This window comes from Rattus norvegicus, chromosome 18, assembly GCF_036323735.1.
Source record: "Rattus norvegicus strain BN/NHsdMcwi chromosome 18, GRCr8, whole genome shotgun sequence".
Taxonomy (NCBI): Eukaryota; Metazoa; Chordata; class Mammalia; order Rodentia; family Muridae; genus Rattus; species Rattus norvegicus.
In genome coordinates this window covers 73206035-73219541 of record NC_086036.1, presented here as the reverse complement: position 1 = coordinate 73219541, position 13507 = coordinate 73206035, and the positions used below count along the sequence as shown (strand labels likewise).

Sequence of the window (13507 nt, the reverse complement as noted above, 5' to 3'; positions counted from 1 at the left end):
GAGGAATTGAGCTGAGGACCTGCCTCTTCTCAGGATTGGTATCCCAACCACATAGGTTCACCTGCCCATGGTATTATCCTGCTTTCAGGACCAAAGTCTGCCTGGAAAGGACACTCTCTTCTCTCTGCCTACATGGGAACAAGGATCACATCAATGACTCAGAATTTGTTTGTAACCAAGAGTCACTGTAGGGCCAAGGCTATCAGATCAGGAATCAGTGTCAAGTTCTCTGGGGAGTCTGGAATCTAATGACAGTGTAGAGCCTTTAGCTACTATGTGTGTGTGGGGGTGGTGGTGGTGGTTAGGGGCTGGCACTGTCCGCAGTGCCGAATGATCTCCTCTTGCAGGATTTTGACAGTGATGAGAAGAAACTGGATAATTGGCTGTCAGGTTTTTGCAGAGCAAAATATATACCAGGAAAGCCAAGAGAGTGCAGATATGCACATAATAAGTGTCTGGAGAAGGGATGTAGACATCTAGAGGGCTTAAACATGAGTTCAGATGAGGTTTATGGTCAGCCCCCCAACTTCAATCAAGGCCCAAGAAAATCTTTAGCCCTGGAAGAAATCGAATCTATGATGAAGGCATGAAATACAAAGAAGGATTTGAGAGCCCTGAAGAAAGACATAATTAACTACTATTAAACTATATTAGTTCTCTGTTATATCACAGGCAGTAGGCTGACATCAAGGAAAAGCCAAGGCAGTGGAACTCATGGAGCTAAAAGTTTTTGTGTCAACTTGATACAAGATAGAGTCACTTTAGAAGAGGAAACCTCAACTGAGAACGTGCCCCAATGTGGAACATTTTCATGACTCATGATTGATGTAGGTGGATCCAGTTTACTCTGGGTGGTGCCACGCCTTTGCTTGTGGGTCTGTGTACTGTAAGAGAACAGGTTCAATAAGCCATGGGGGGCAAGACAGGAAGCAGCACCTCTTCATGGGTTCTCCATCAGTTCCTGCCTCCAAGTTCCTGCCTTGAGTTCCTGCCCCTAATTCCTTAGGTGATAGACTACGATGTAGAACTAAAAGCAAAATAAACTCTTTTCTCCCCAAGTTGCTCTTAGTTATGGTGTCTTATCAAAATAGGAAACCCTAATTAAGACAGTCATGGAAAGAAGACAGAATTCAGTCACACATAGTTTGGAGAGGGAATTCATGGATGGCTGGACAATAAGTTTTAGTAAGAAAGTAAAGACATAAAGACACTTTTTAAACCAGAGGTAGAGAAGTACAGTTAAGGCAGGCTGTGTGCTTGGAGCCATGACACAAGGCAGATGTATCTGTAGTGGGAATTATGTGGTGAATTCAGAGTAGGAGGCCAAGCCAGTCGATGCTGCCTACTAGCACTGGATGTTTCCTTCTCCAGCTTAGAGAATGGCTCCTTTCTGTCCCCAGTCCCCACAAGACTGAGTTCAGGGCTGTCGAGACTCAAGCTACAAAAGTTGATACCATTTAAAGCAGTATTACTAGACCATTCAGACTGTAATACTTGTACTTAATCTGTAGCAGTTATCTTCTCTGACACTGAGCTCACTGTGGAACTGTATCTGGTTTGCTGTGTTTTTCTTTGTCCACATGGCCCTGACACTCTTTCCCACAGCAGCAGGTCCTGAAGCAGATTCTCTGCAGCATGTACCTGATGAACTAGGACCCCAGAGAAGTTTTTGTTGAAAGGGAAGAACTTATGTCCCTTCCTGTGTTCCTCTCTCCTTCTCTTGGATGCTTGGAGATAAGCAACTTTCCTCAGCCAGGCCCTTCCTCCATAATAATCTGCCTCGCTGCATCTCAGAAGCAAGAGAGGTGGCTGACCATGGACTGGAAGCTCTGGCACTGACCCAGAATAAATTCTCCCTCCCTTGCCTGATTATGTCAGATATTTTGTCCCAGTGACAAGTGAAACAGACGAGCTGCTAAGCACTGCAGTTTGTCTGGACAAGGCTCCTACCTGGATACCAAATAGTAAAGCAATCAGATAGAGGATGCTTTTCCTCATGCTGCCAGCTTCCTTCCTGGTTTTCTGTCATGGGGTCAATCAAGGTGGAATTATAATCATCAGTATGGACGTGGTGGGTCAAAGAAACACCAGGATTCTTATTGCTAACTGCTGACTGATAACTGATTGCTGACTGACTGCTGATTGATTTCAGACTGCTGGTTCACTGTTGACTGCTGACTGACTGCTGACTGACTGCTAACTGCTATCTGCTGACTGACTACTCATTGCTAACTGACTGCTGACTGCTGGCTGACTGCTGGTTGACTGCTGGCTGACTGCTGACTGGCTGCTGACTGACTGTTGGCTGACTGCTGACTGCTGACTGCTGGTTCATTTGCTGCTCTGTGGTCCTGAGGTGGACATCCTAAGGCCTCTATGTTCTTTGGCTAGAGTAGAGAGCCAGTAACATGCTTTTGTAACACAACATCACAAAGCACACTTAACAATCAAATGTTTGCATTTCTTTCTACCCCACAGGGTCTCAGGCCCACCAGGAACACATAGATGTTCAGGGTATGAGTAACCCAATAGATGCAGGAAATCTAACAACTGTGAAGCTATGTTATTGCTTTGAAAAGCAGCTGTTTTCTCTACCTTACCCAAATTTACTGTCATATGGGAATGCTTTGACTGTGACACTATGCTGAAACGACAGTGACATCGTTCCTTCTGGAAGGGCAACCAGCTGCTAAGCTGGGTTTATCAGCAATCAGATACAGCAGAATTTGAAGAGGTAAAGCAAGGCAGCCTCAGGACAGCCTAGTATGAGATGAGGAGACCAGAGGCAGGAGAGAGCCTCAAACAGATATCTTGGGGAAAGCTAGTTTGACTCAGGATGCTAGAGATAAGTTGAAGGAAGTGGCCTGCATGGAGGTAGGTAAGTCTGAAAATGAACCTTCAACTCTGATCTCAAACAGAAGCTACAGGTGCAAAGCCAGACCCAAGAGAAGCCTGCAGAGAGCAAAGCAGTGGTCAAAGAAATGTGGAGGCCATGAACTTCATCACAGCAACGGACAAAGTATCCTGTAAGAGCCTTGGAGTTGAAAAGTAAAGTTCCCACTTGACTTGTATCCTGCTTAAATTTATAAGTGAATATAGCTATCTCCAGACTCAGTATTGTAAGGGAAAAAGTATAAGACTGATAGGAAATCCATGGGAAGTGGACTTGGTGAGAGTTCCTTCTTTTATTCCTTCCTTCCTGTCTCCCTCCCTCTCTTCCTCCCCCTTCCCCACTCTTCTCTTTCAGGCACAGAACACAGGACCGTGTGCATGCTAAGCATCTGTGCTACACTTGAGCCACTGACCCAACCCAATCTCTTTCTTTTCCCTTAAATTTTATGCCTGAATTAAGTAGAATCCATTCTCTGATGCTACAAAAACAAGGGACCATTATTCTTCCGTGGAGAATGAGGAATAAGCCACAGGGATAGCAAGTTCCTCGGAACACCAGCCCTCTAACTGATGGAACATCCAAAGGGTGCAATTGCGGCTCAACCACTTTCCTGCTGGGGTAGCCAGAGTCTACCTACAAAGAGAGGTGGGGGCAGGGAGCGCTGTCCCAGGGGGACTGCACCATCCTGGTCTCAGGCAGTAGCTACCTTTGTTGTCATGCCAGACCCTCAGTTTGCAGAGGTGGCCCAGGCTCAGCATGTCAGGAAAATTGAAGGTGTCTGTGTTGTTCCGCTCAAACTTGTTCCAGTTGGCTGACTGTTTCAGGGCCAGGGTCCCGCTGTCTCCATTTTCCCCAAAGATGATGATGAACACATTAGCGTCCGTGCCTGCCCCTGGGAAATACACAAGGCGAGGGCTCTGGGGTTTGGCATCTCTCCAGGAAGCCCTCCACTCTGGCCTTATTCCTGAGGCACACAGGGACAGAGTCTAGAGTCAGTGAGACTGGGGATAGAGTCAGAAGGGCTGGAAGTGGTCTGGGACTCTCAGGTGTTTCAGGGAATCATGGAGTTGGCCTGGTCTAGCTGCTTTGAGAGGCATGCGTCAGGTTTTCAGGTTAGAGGCCATGGCTCCCGGGGCCCTGTGTACATTCCGGCTGTTAAGAAAGTGAGGCAGTGAAGCATTTAGGCTGCCTTGTGATTTTCTATGTTACCCAGAAGTCAACAAAATATACTGAAGCATGACCGAATGATTAGACTCAGACATTGATCTTGTATAGCCTGTGTAGCTTGCCAATGTTGTTGTATCCTGGCAACTACCATTGTATTGATCCCAGAAACTATCATATTCTATTCACCCCTGATAAGAGTCTTAAGCCTGGCATAGACTTGTATCAGCCTCAGTCCTACTGGGAATCCTCATCCGGGTTAAGATTCGTTTCTCATTGGCCATGCCGGGTAACCTTGGCCCGGTAAGTAATAGCCAGCACTTACAACCCATCCAATCCTACCCTCCCCTTCTCATTGCATGTTGCAATTACTGTTGGTTTAGTCACAATCAGAGTCACATGGATGCTTGGCACAAAAGGGCACCTGTTTCCAGGGAGGTGTTTCATACAGGCGTTGGCCACAGTTAGGAAGCCAGAGCTCCTGGAAGATGGAGCTTCCTTGTGATGCACGTGCTCTTACCATGAACTTAATTCTCTGTCTGAGAGCATGCCATGAAGGAGTAAAACAGAGGATCCTCAAAGAATGTGGACACTGAGGACTTCTAACAATAAAGGGAAGGTCCACTGTGAGGCGGAAAGGAAGAGGAGCGTTCTAGAAATGAACTCTACCAGGTTTACTGAGCCATTGCTTATGCCTGAGATTTCTACCAGCATGGCTAATTTTGGGCAAAGAGGTCATGTGTGGTGAATGTGAAAAAGTCTGCCAAATTTTTAATGATCCCTTCAGAGAGGCAGAAGTCCTGGCTAGGGGAGGGAACGTAGGAAGCACTTTCTCCTGGCTAGATGAGGGGTATCCTCTTTGCTTAGAAGCTATTCCTCTGGGTATTCTGTCAGCTTGGTGGCTCTGTTTGTCTTTCTGGACTTGACTTTGACATTTATCTGGGATGCCCCTGTAACTCTTGTTCCAATTTATAAGGGTGAGGCTCCTTTCTCTGGCTCTCTGGTAGCATCTGGGCAACATCTGTCTTGGCCTCACCTAATGTTGTGTTAGCTCCACCAGAATGTCAGACTTAGGGGGTCCCTGGAGTCCCATCTCTATCCCCAGTCCCCAGGCCAGAGTCACATACAGATGACCATGAAGCACGGTGTGCCAAGGTGTGTGGCACTGGGGTGAGAGGCAGCCAACAAAGACAGGGAGCTGTGGGGCTCTAAGCCCAGCCGAGGCCGTGTCCCTGGAACTATCCTCTCCATTTCTATGAGGGTAGAAACTGGTTTGGTCACTGGAAGAAAATACTTTGTCCCCAGAGAGTGGAGATGATTTGGCTTTAGAAGGCTATGTGAAGAAAATGCCCTGATCAGAAGCCAGTGTCCAGTCATAATTTACAGTGGAAGGCAAGGGGAGAGGAAGCAGGTCACAACTTACCCAAGATGTCACTGGTCTTCACCGAGACTGTGTAGGACGTCCACTCCATCATCTCCTCTCCATCAATGACCGCACATATTTCACACACCAGTGTCTTCTTTCCCTTCTTTTGGGACAGCCAGTCTCCGTAGTAGAACATGGTCAGGTCCCCTGTGTTCATGTTCTTCAACAGGATCTGGGGAGAGGCCGTGTAGAAATGTCCTCTGAGATACCTGAGTGTCAATCCGTGAACCCCAACCTGAGCTCCCAGATTCAGACTTGTGGGTGTAGCGGAGGGCTCTGTTTACGTGCTCTACTGAAAGTCCCATGCCACCTGGAAATTGGAAATTTACCTGAAAAGTCTTCCGCAGCAATGCCATACAGAATGGTGTACAGAAAATGCTTGCTGAATGAGTGACAGAAAACAAAGTGAGCCAGGCTGTTGGCAGCCTAGGAACAGAGCACTGACATTTGCCAGGTTGGCGTGGATGCAATGTTGTTGGCTCAATGAAAGTGTGCAATGGCTACACAGGAAGGGGCAGTCTGAGGAGAACCAGGACAGATGGTCATGTGTGGAGGAGGGATGAGAAGACTATTTCAGACAAGCTTGCAGGATTTGTATTATAAATTAAGCCACGTTCCACCAATCCTGAGTGTATATATTACACTTTCCATCATCAGAGTCTTGGGATATGTGATGGTTTGTATATGCTTGACCTAGGGAGTGGCACTATTATAAGGTGTGGCCCTGTTTGAATAGGTGTGGCCTTTTTAGAGTAGGAGCAGCACCCTGGACATGAGCTTTAAAACCCTCCTCCTAGCTGCCTGGAAGACAGTATTCTGCTAGCAGCCTTCAGATGAAGATGTAGAACTCTCAGCTCCTCTTGCACCATGCCTGCCTGGATGCTGCCATGTTCCTGCCTCGATGATACTGGACTGAACCTCTGAACCTGTAAGCCAGCCCCCATTAAATGTTGTCCTTTTAAGAGTTGCCTTGGTCATGGTGTCTGTGCACAGCAGTAAAACACTAACTAAGACAGAGTGCAACCTTATTTAAACTAGATGAGGTCACAGGTGGCCCTGAGCAAAGTTGGATGGGGACATTTACACACAGGGACATGTGCACACAGGGAAAATGCTGTGTGACAGCTGTTGGAGCTGGAGGACAGCCAAGGTGAGATCTTATGCTGTCTTTAGAGGTTCATGACCTGCTGGCACCTTCATTCCCGTCCTTCTGCCCCCCATCCCCAAATTCAGGAGCTCTGTCACACAGCTGCAGGAATCTGTCTCACATTGTACAGGGGGCACCTGACACCAGAGCCAGACACCGTTCGACTCTGGGGCATGCTTGTGGGATTGTTAGCGGTGTTGTCTGTTTCCATGAAAACATAGAAAGCTGAGATGTGCACTGGGAGCCCTCTGCTCCATAATGATGAGTGACAGTGGCTGCCCTCTGGTCCCCAGTGTAGGGTCGTGCAAGGTCAGGGAGGTCGGCAAACAGTAATGAGGAATACAGAAACCTCCTTTCCTTGGAAGAGGCTGACGCTGTGGCTGTGTGTGGTATGTGATGTGTTCTGCATGCTGTGTGCTCAGGAGGGGGAGGGGGAGGCAAACGATGAGACCTCACGTTTCTGCTATTGTGAGTTTCTCACCACCGCCTGCTCAGGCTGCCCTCAGCCTGCCTGAGAGCCCGGGGATAAGCCACAGCCTGTCTGCCTGGGTGGACTCAGACTCCCCCAGAGAGACAGCAGAGAAGAACAGCTACCTAACAGCAATTAAGGGGCATGGGAAGACCACCACACACCCTCAGTGCCTCAAGTCTGTTTCTCTATGGCTCGCTCCGCATCTCGTGTTCCAGAGGATACTCACCCCAACCCTTCCCTATCCCAGGATCCTCCCACTGTACTGCGTTCTCTGGCAGTGATTCAGCTCTTACTAGACTCAAGCAAGGTTCATTTCCCCGATTAATTTACTCCAACGTCCATGGTCAGGACAGCTGTATGACAAGAAGGTCACCTATAACCCAATAGCATGGAGGAGCGGTGGGCAGGGACAGAGGAAGGGCACGGCGTGAGTTACCCTCTCCAGGAACCACTCTGGCCGGCTCCCCAGCCCGTCGATACGGATGCGCATCTTCGTAAAGGGAGCAATGTCCAGGATCTCCATGATGAAGGTGTCATTTTGTTCCCGCTCAAACCTGGGAGGGGCATGAAGAAGGGAAGTTGGTAAGGGAGCCCTGGCCATCCATCAGGCACTTCACCGCTCAGCAATGGTAATTCCTCAAATGCCCATCCTTTGCTCCCCAGGTAGGATCCAGAAAGACTGAGTTAAGCAGGCTTGGCTGATATACACAGCCTTGGACAAGAGCTACCAGCCTGGGTTCTAGTCCCATTTGCTGGTTCTCCGCCTTTCTTCCTGGGGCTGGGATTCCTCCCTTGAAATCTAGGGAGAATGATCTCCACCCTGCAGTTTCACAACATTATCCTGGAGACCTTAGGTGTGAAGCAAACTTTGAAGGTAAAAAGAGAAGCTTTAGCGACATTCTGTGAGTGTCAAGGGTAGGGCAGGTTGTACACCGCCCATCAGTAGATGGCAGGTTGATCTCATTTCTCTGCGAGCAATCGTACGGTTGAGCACAGTGGCTCTGGATGGGTCCCCATTCCTGACAGTTGTGAAGTGGGAGCGAATGGAAGGCCATGTTGCTCTTGTGGCTTTCATTTCCCTATCCAACGGCTGCATCATCTCAGAGATGCACTGCAGGGCCACCTGCATGATGAGACCCTCATTCCTGACTGGTGGCTCGGCTGCTGACTGATTCTTTGATGCTGCTGATGGGCCCTGGGGTGGTGCAGGTGGTCCCAAAGAGACGATTCCAAGTGGCAGTTGCTATGGTTCTCTGGGTAAGAGGCACACTTTTAAAAACAGACAACATCTGTATGTGTGAGACCATGAGTGCCACATGGTAAGTGTGAGGACTTCGCTGTCTTGGAGACAGTGTTGGTTCACAGGACACCTCTACTTGACAACTTATGCATTCATGACTGTTAGAGTTCTCTAGGGGTGGGGAGCTTAGATGAGGAGAGAGAATGACTTGCTCCTAACTAGTGAGTACACAGCATCTGACCATAGGGGCCTACGGCAAGCACCCCCATAATGCCTCTGTATGTGCATATGCATGTGTGTGCTGGCCTCCTTCTTGGGCTCACAGGTTTACTTTGGATACGTGTCTCCTTGCACAGCCCCATGCTGTGCAGAAGACACTGCTGACAAGGCCACTCCGGCATGGGCTCAACACCTCCTAGGAGCAGACACAGTAAAGCCTGGCTCGGGGATGAGATTCACACCTGGTCAAGTAAGAAATAAAGGCAGCCCCCCTCTCAACACTAACCTATGTGGATGGAGAGAGGAAGTCTTTCCACACAGCCAGGTCTCGAGGCCTCTTAGTGTGGCCACTTATTTATTTTTTCTAAAAAGATTTATTTATTTATTTAGTATGGATGCTGTTTTGCTTGCATATATGCTTGCATACCAGAAGAGGGTGCCAGATCTCACCATAGTGGTTGTGAGCCAACCATGTGGTTGCTGGGAATTGAACGCAGGACCTTTGGAGGAGTAGCCAGTGCTTTTAACCTCTGAGCCATCTCTCCAGACTGCGTGGCCACTTATAACAAGACCAAGAGCCACAGCACTGGAATTAGCCCCTGGACATGACTGCCTCCCTCCTACCTTCCCTTCCATCAGCAATTAGAAGTCACACATCGGCAAATCAGGTGGACATAAGAAGAAGAGAACCAGGCTGAGAAAAATCCCAGAAACTGGGGTCGGTTTGGGGCTTAGTGTTGGAGAACAGAGAAGAGATTAGCAGGAACCGAGCGTGCTATGGGGCCAAAGCCAGACCACACCTAGAAATCAAGCACGACCCACAGTCTCCTTGGCAGCTGGCTCCCAACGCCACATGCTCAGGGACTACTAGCATCCTTATTTGGTTCTGGTTTCCCAGCTCAGGATGAAAGGAGAAACACAACTCTTCCCTTTTAACGTAGTCATATGGGATGCTTGGTGGTCAGCACGCCACAGTGATGCTTCACCATACATCTCTCCACCTTACCATACCTGGTGACATCACCTGACCCGTGTTACATCTGACCCATGTTACATCTGACCTGTGTTACCGCAAGCTTTAACTAACAGGTCTCTGTTCTCATTGGTGCTTCATGTATTCCCAAGCTCTGTGAGTTCAAATCCCAATGACCCGGGACTATTTATTTCATCCCTTTGTGTCTCAGGGTCTCATTATAAATGGGAGATGCTAACAGTGCAGGCTCAAGGGAGCGCCCTGAATCAATAGAGGTGACAGGGCTCTTTCAGCAGAGCGTGGATACTCAATGTCAGCCATCCTAAGGCCATCATCGTGGGATTTGTGTGACAAGAGAGGGCAGGAAAGGATCCTTATCAGATTCTTCGGAAGAGCTGGAGTGTCTGTGGGAAGAAGTCTCAGCCGGGTCCGCATTGCTCCAGCAGCCTAGTCCCCAATGTTACCTCCAGCACCACCAGCACCACCCTCATGGACCTCTTGTTAATATTTTAAAGGCTGGCCACTCATTCTGCAATTGTTTTAGATGCTGAGAAGCAACAAACCTAGAAGAATTCTATCCACGCTTCGTGTCGCTCCTCCCCCCCGAGGACATCTTACGCCCACGCTGGGCACGGTGCAAAACCACGGAATGAACAAGATCCAGCAATGTCAACCATGCAGGCCTTACGGTGAACAGTTTCCAAAGAGCAGACGAGTGAAGAAAAGGCGAGAAGAACTGTCTTGGAGAGATGGTTTAGAGGCTAAGAGTACTGGCTTTTCCAGGATACCAGGGCTCCATTCCTAGCATCAACATGGACATTCATACCTGTAGAGGGCCGCAATAACATTCGCCACCACAAAATGGCGCTGGCTTCCACTGCGCCCCACGTGGAAAGCTGGGATAGCTTTCGCCATTACATGATGGTGCTGGCCTCCGCCGCGCCAGCCGACTTCCTTTCAGGAAGTTAACTGTGCGCATGTGCAAGAGTGCCTTCGTGCCAGGTCTTTGCCCACTCCGGGGTGTGCCTAGTGAGATCATGGGTAAGCAACCAATCAGGCATGGACGCGCTGCACTAGGGTGTATATAAGCAGCGCCATTCTGGGGCTCGGGCCTCTCCTCTTCAAGATGTAATAAACGCTTTGCTGCAGAAGGATCCTGGTGTCCGTGCGTCGTTCTTGCTGGCGAGACGTTGGGTGCGCGACACATACCTATCTGTAACCCCAGTCTTAGGGTATCCAATACCTTCTTCTGGCCTCCATGGGCACCAGGCCCCCAAGTGATACGCAATCATGAACGCAAATAAAGCACTCACACACATGACATAAAAACAAGTAGCTTTTGTTTTCTGAGACAGGGTTTCTCTATGTAGTCTTGGCTGTCCTGGAACTCACTCTGTGGACCAGGCTGGTCTTCGACTCAGAGGTCTGCCTGCCTCTGCCTTCAGAGTACAGAGACTAAAGGTGCAGCACACCACACCCAGCTGGTAATTTTTTTTTAGAGGGAAGCAAACTGCTATGGGCGTTGGTATTTAAGGACAGCTTCCCTGGAGGAGAGATATTTACTCTTGCTCTTGAACTAGAAAAGTGTTAGCAACAGATGTAAGTCAGCTAGGAGCCCTTAAGGAGTACAGTGAGGGGAATAGAGCCATTCTGGCTGAGACAGAGTTGGGTGGAGGTCAGGTGTGAGCAGGGTATGGGTCAGGCCCCTCTGGGTACCTGGCCTTCTTCTTGTCCAGCTGCACCTCTTCTGTGCTCCCGTTGATGCCATAGAGGGTCATGAAGATATTGGAGTCAGTGCCTCCACCGACCACATCGCCAGTCCACACCGTCATTTCATACAGCACCTACGCGAGAGGGGCGTGCGTGTCCCTGACCTTCTGCTCCACCCACCAAACCACCCAACGCATCTCAATGTCCCTAGGGAGAAGAGACAGGCTTTCCACACCCTGAAGCTCAAGGCTGAATCTGGCACTGTTGACTGCCCATGTTGACTGCCACGGTCACGCATCCGGTGGGGCTTTGGCAGAGACATTGCATGTGATGGGAGCCATCACGTGTGGCCATGTGAAGGCTGGGCAGTAGACTCAGGGGCATCTAGAGCTCCATCTGAATCCAGGTCTGCCTTCTGCTAGCTTTTTACCTGGGACAAATGGGCCAGCTTTATCCTTGCTCACTCTGGAGAGATGTGTAGACACTACTTGTAGACTCATGAGATAACCCAGGCAGCTCAAATGCAACTGCTGCTGGTGCTGGGCCTGCCCGTGTGTGTTAGAACTAAATGAGCATATGGTATGGTACCATGGGCGTGATAGCCACGCAAGTATATAGCATGGCACCATTTGCGTGGTACGGTGCCAAGTGTACCGTATGGCACTGGGTGTATGGTAAGGCCATTCATGTGAGGATGCTATAGTGGTGTCCCCAGCTTCTTACCACACCCAGCTCACCCCTATGTGAGCCAGGAATGCCATGGCAGGGACGGGCTGAGGGGGCTGAGAGTTCTTCCCCAAGCCAGGTACAAAGTGGACAGTTAATTACCTGTTTCCATTTAGATTTGGATTGTGTTCCTGAAAGACCAGATTCCCTTTACCTGCAGGCCCTGAAGGGAGGGCGGAGCTTCCCCTCCCTGGGTATCTGTGTGAAGGGGATCACCTATGTGCAGCATCCTGGGGTCCTGGGTTTTTACTCATCCCTCCATGAATTCCCACAGACCAACTAGTGTCTCCAAGAGTTGGGGCAATGCAGAGAGGTGGCAGACCTGCCATATTCTGTCTCACCCGAGCAACTGTCCCATCCTCATGCTCCTCAGGAAGCTTCAGGCCATGAACTGTGTGTGCTATGTTGTGGTTGCGGTCATGCTTTGGTCGATGCTCCAGACAGGAGCCTTTGTGCAGTACCTGGACTCTTCTCCAGGGCAGCACAGAGTTAGGAATAGCATATGAGAGCTTGGCTCACAGGCCCACAGTCCATCAATACAAGGCATCATTGTGGAGAAGGGCTAGGTAAGACTGGGGGGATTATTGGCAACTAAAAGAAACCTGTCCCTTTCTTGCTCCTATCCATACGTGGAAAATAGAAGGGTCACAGTGAGGTTGCTGATGACCTGGAGAGACCAGCTTCTGAGGCCAGGTCTGCTAGCCCTGGTGTTCTCTGTGTCCCCCACCCCCCACCCCCCGCCCAGGTCCACTAGCCCCGGTGTTCTCCGGGTCCCTCATTCCTTCTATATACAGACTCATGTCCTTTTACACAATTGGCAGGTTTCCAAATAAGAAACGGAAGCAGGGTTTCTGTCACTCTGGTTGATACTCTGGAGAGACACCAGTCCAAAGGGCCCTGCAGTTTGTACAGTGGTTAGCCTGTGCTCTTTGCCCTGTAAATAGCCCATTATGGACCTGTGTTTCCCCAGACGGGACTTGGAGGAGCTGTGGCTGCCCAGGGTGTGGTGTGCCTCAGGGAGTGGCTCAGAGACACAGTGGCTGAGAAGTGGGTCAGAGCAGAAGCCCAGGATAAGCAGTAAGTTCACCCACACGATCCATCTGGCCACAGAGGGAGAAGTCTGTGTTGCAGAATGCCCTACTCCCGACTCCCCTAGTGGGGAGTGGCGGGCACGTTCCCAGTTTCCCGTGGAAGATCTTGCAATGCGGAATGCAACTCCCATCACAGGATAGTCCTGACCTTGGTAAGTGGCCTGACTGAACGGAGCTGGGCTGCTGTTGGTGCCACAGCTCATGAAGGAGAAAGAGGCACAGGGTAAGGTCCAGGAGGCCTCTGGATCACCAACCAGATGTCTGTCTTTGGATGAGCTGCCTTCTGCCTCCTGCTTCCTGCCTGATACCGAACTGACCTTTGAGATTATACAATCTATCCCAGTTCATGTGATCCATTAGACATTAAGCAAAGCTCTGGCCTTCTTAGTTTTTCTAGATACAAAGGGTCTCATGTGATAGGAACTGCTATAGTGTGAGATCCAGAG

General features: G+C 49.6%; 1 protein-coding gene across 2 annotated transcripts in view; it reads right to left on the bottom strand.

Annotated features, from left to right (window-relative positions):
* The window catches only part of Loxhd1 (lipoxygenase homology PLAT domains 1), a 152643-nt gene that overhangs the window by 26243 nt on the left and 112893 nt on the right, over nt 1-13507 (bottom strand). For both annotated transcript variants that reach the window (NM_001414400.1, NM_001106132.4), the window contains 4 exons: nt 11251-11378; nt 7539-7656; nt 5481-5655; nt 3600-3785 (listed from right to left, as the gene is read on the bottom strand). In NM_001414400.1, coding sequence (NP_001401329.1) covers nt 3600-3785; nt 5481-5655; nt 7539-7656; nt 11251-11378 — 607 coding nt within the window. The remainder of the gene's footprint in view (nt 1-3599; nt 3786-5480; nt 5656-7538; nt 7657-11250; nt 11379-13507) is intronic.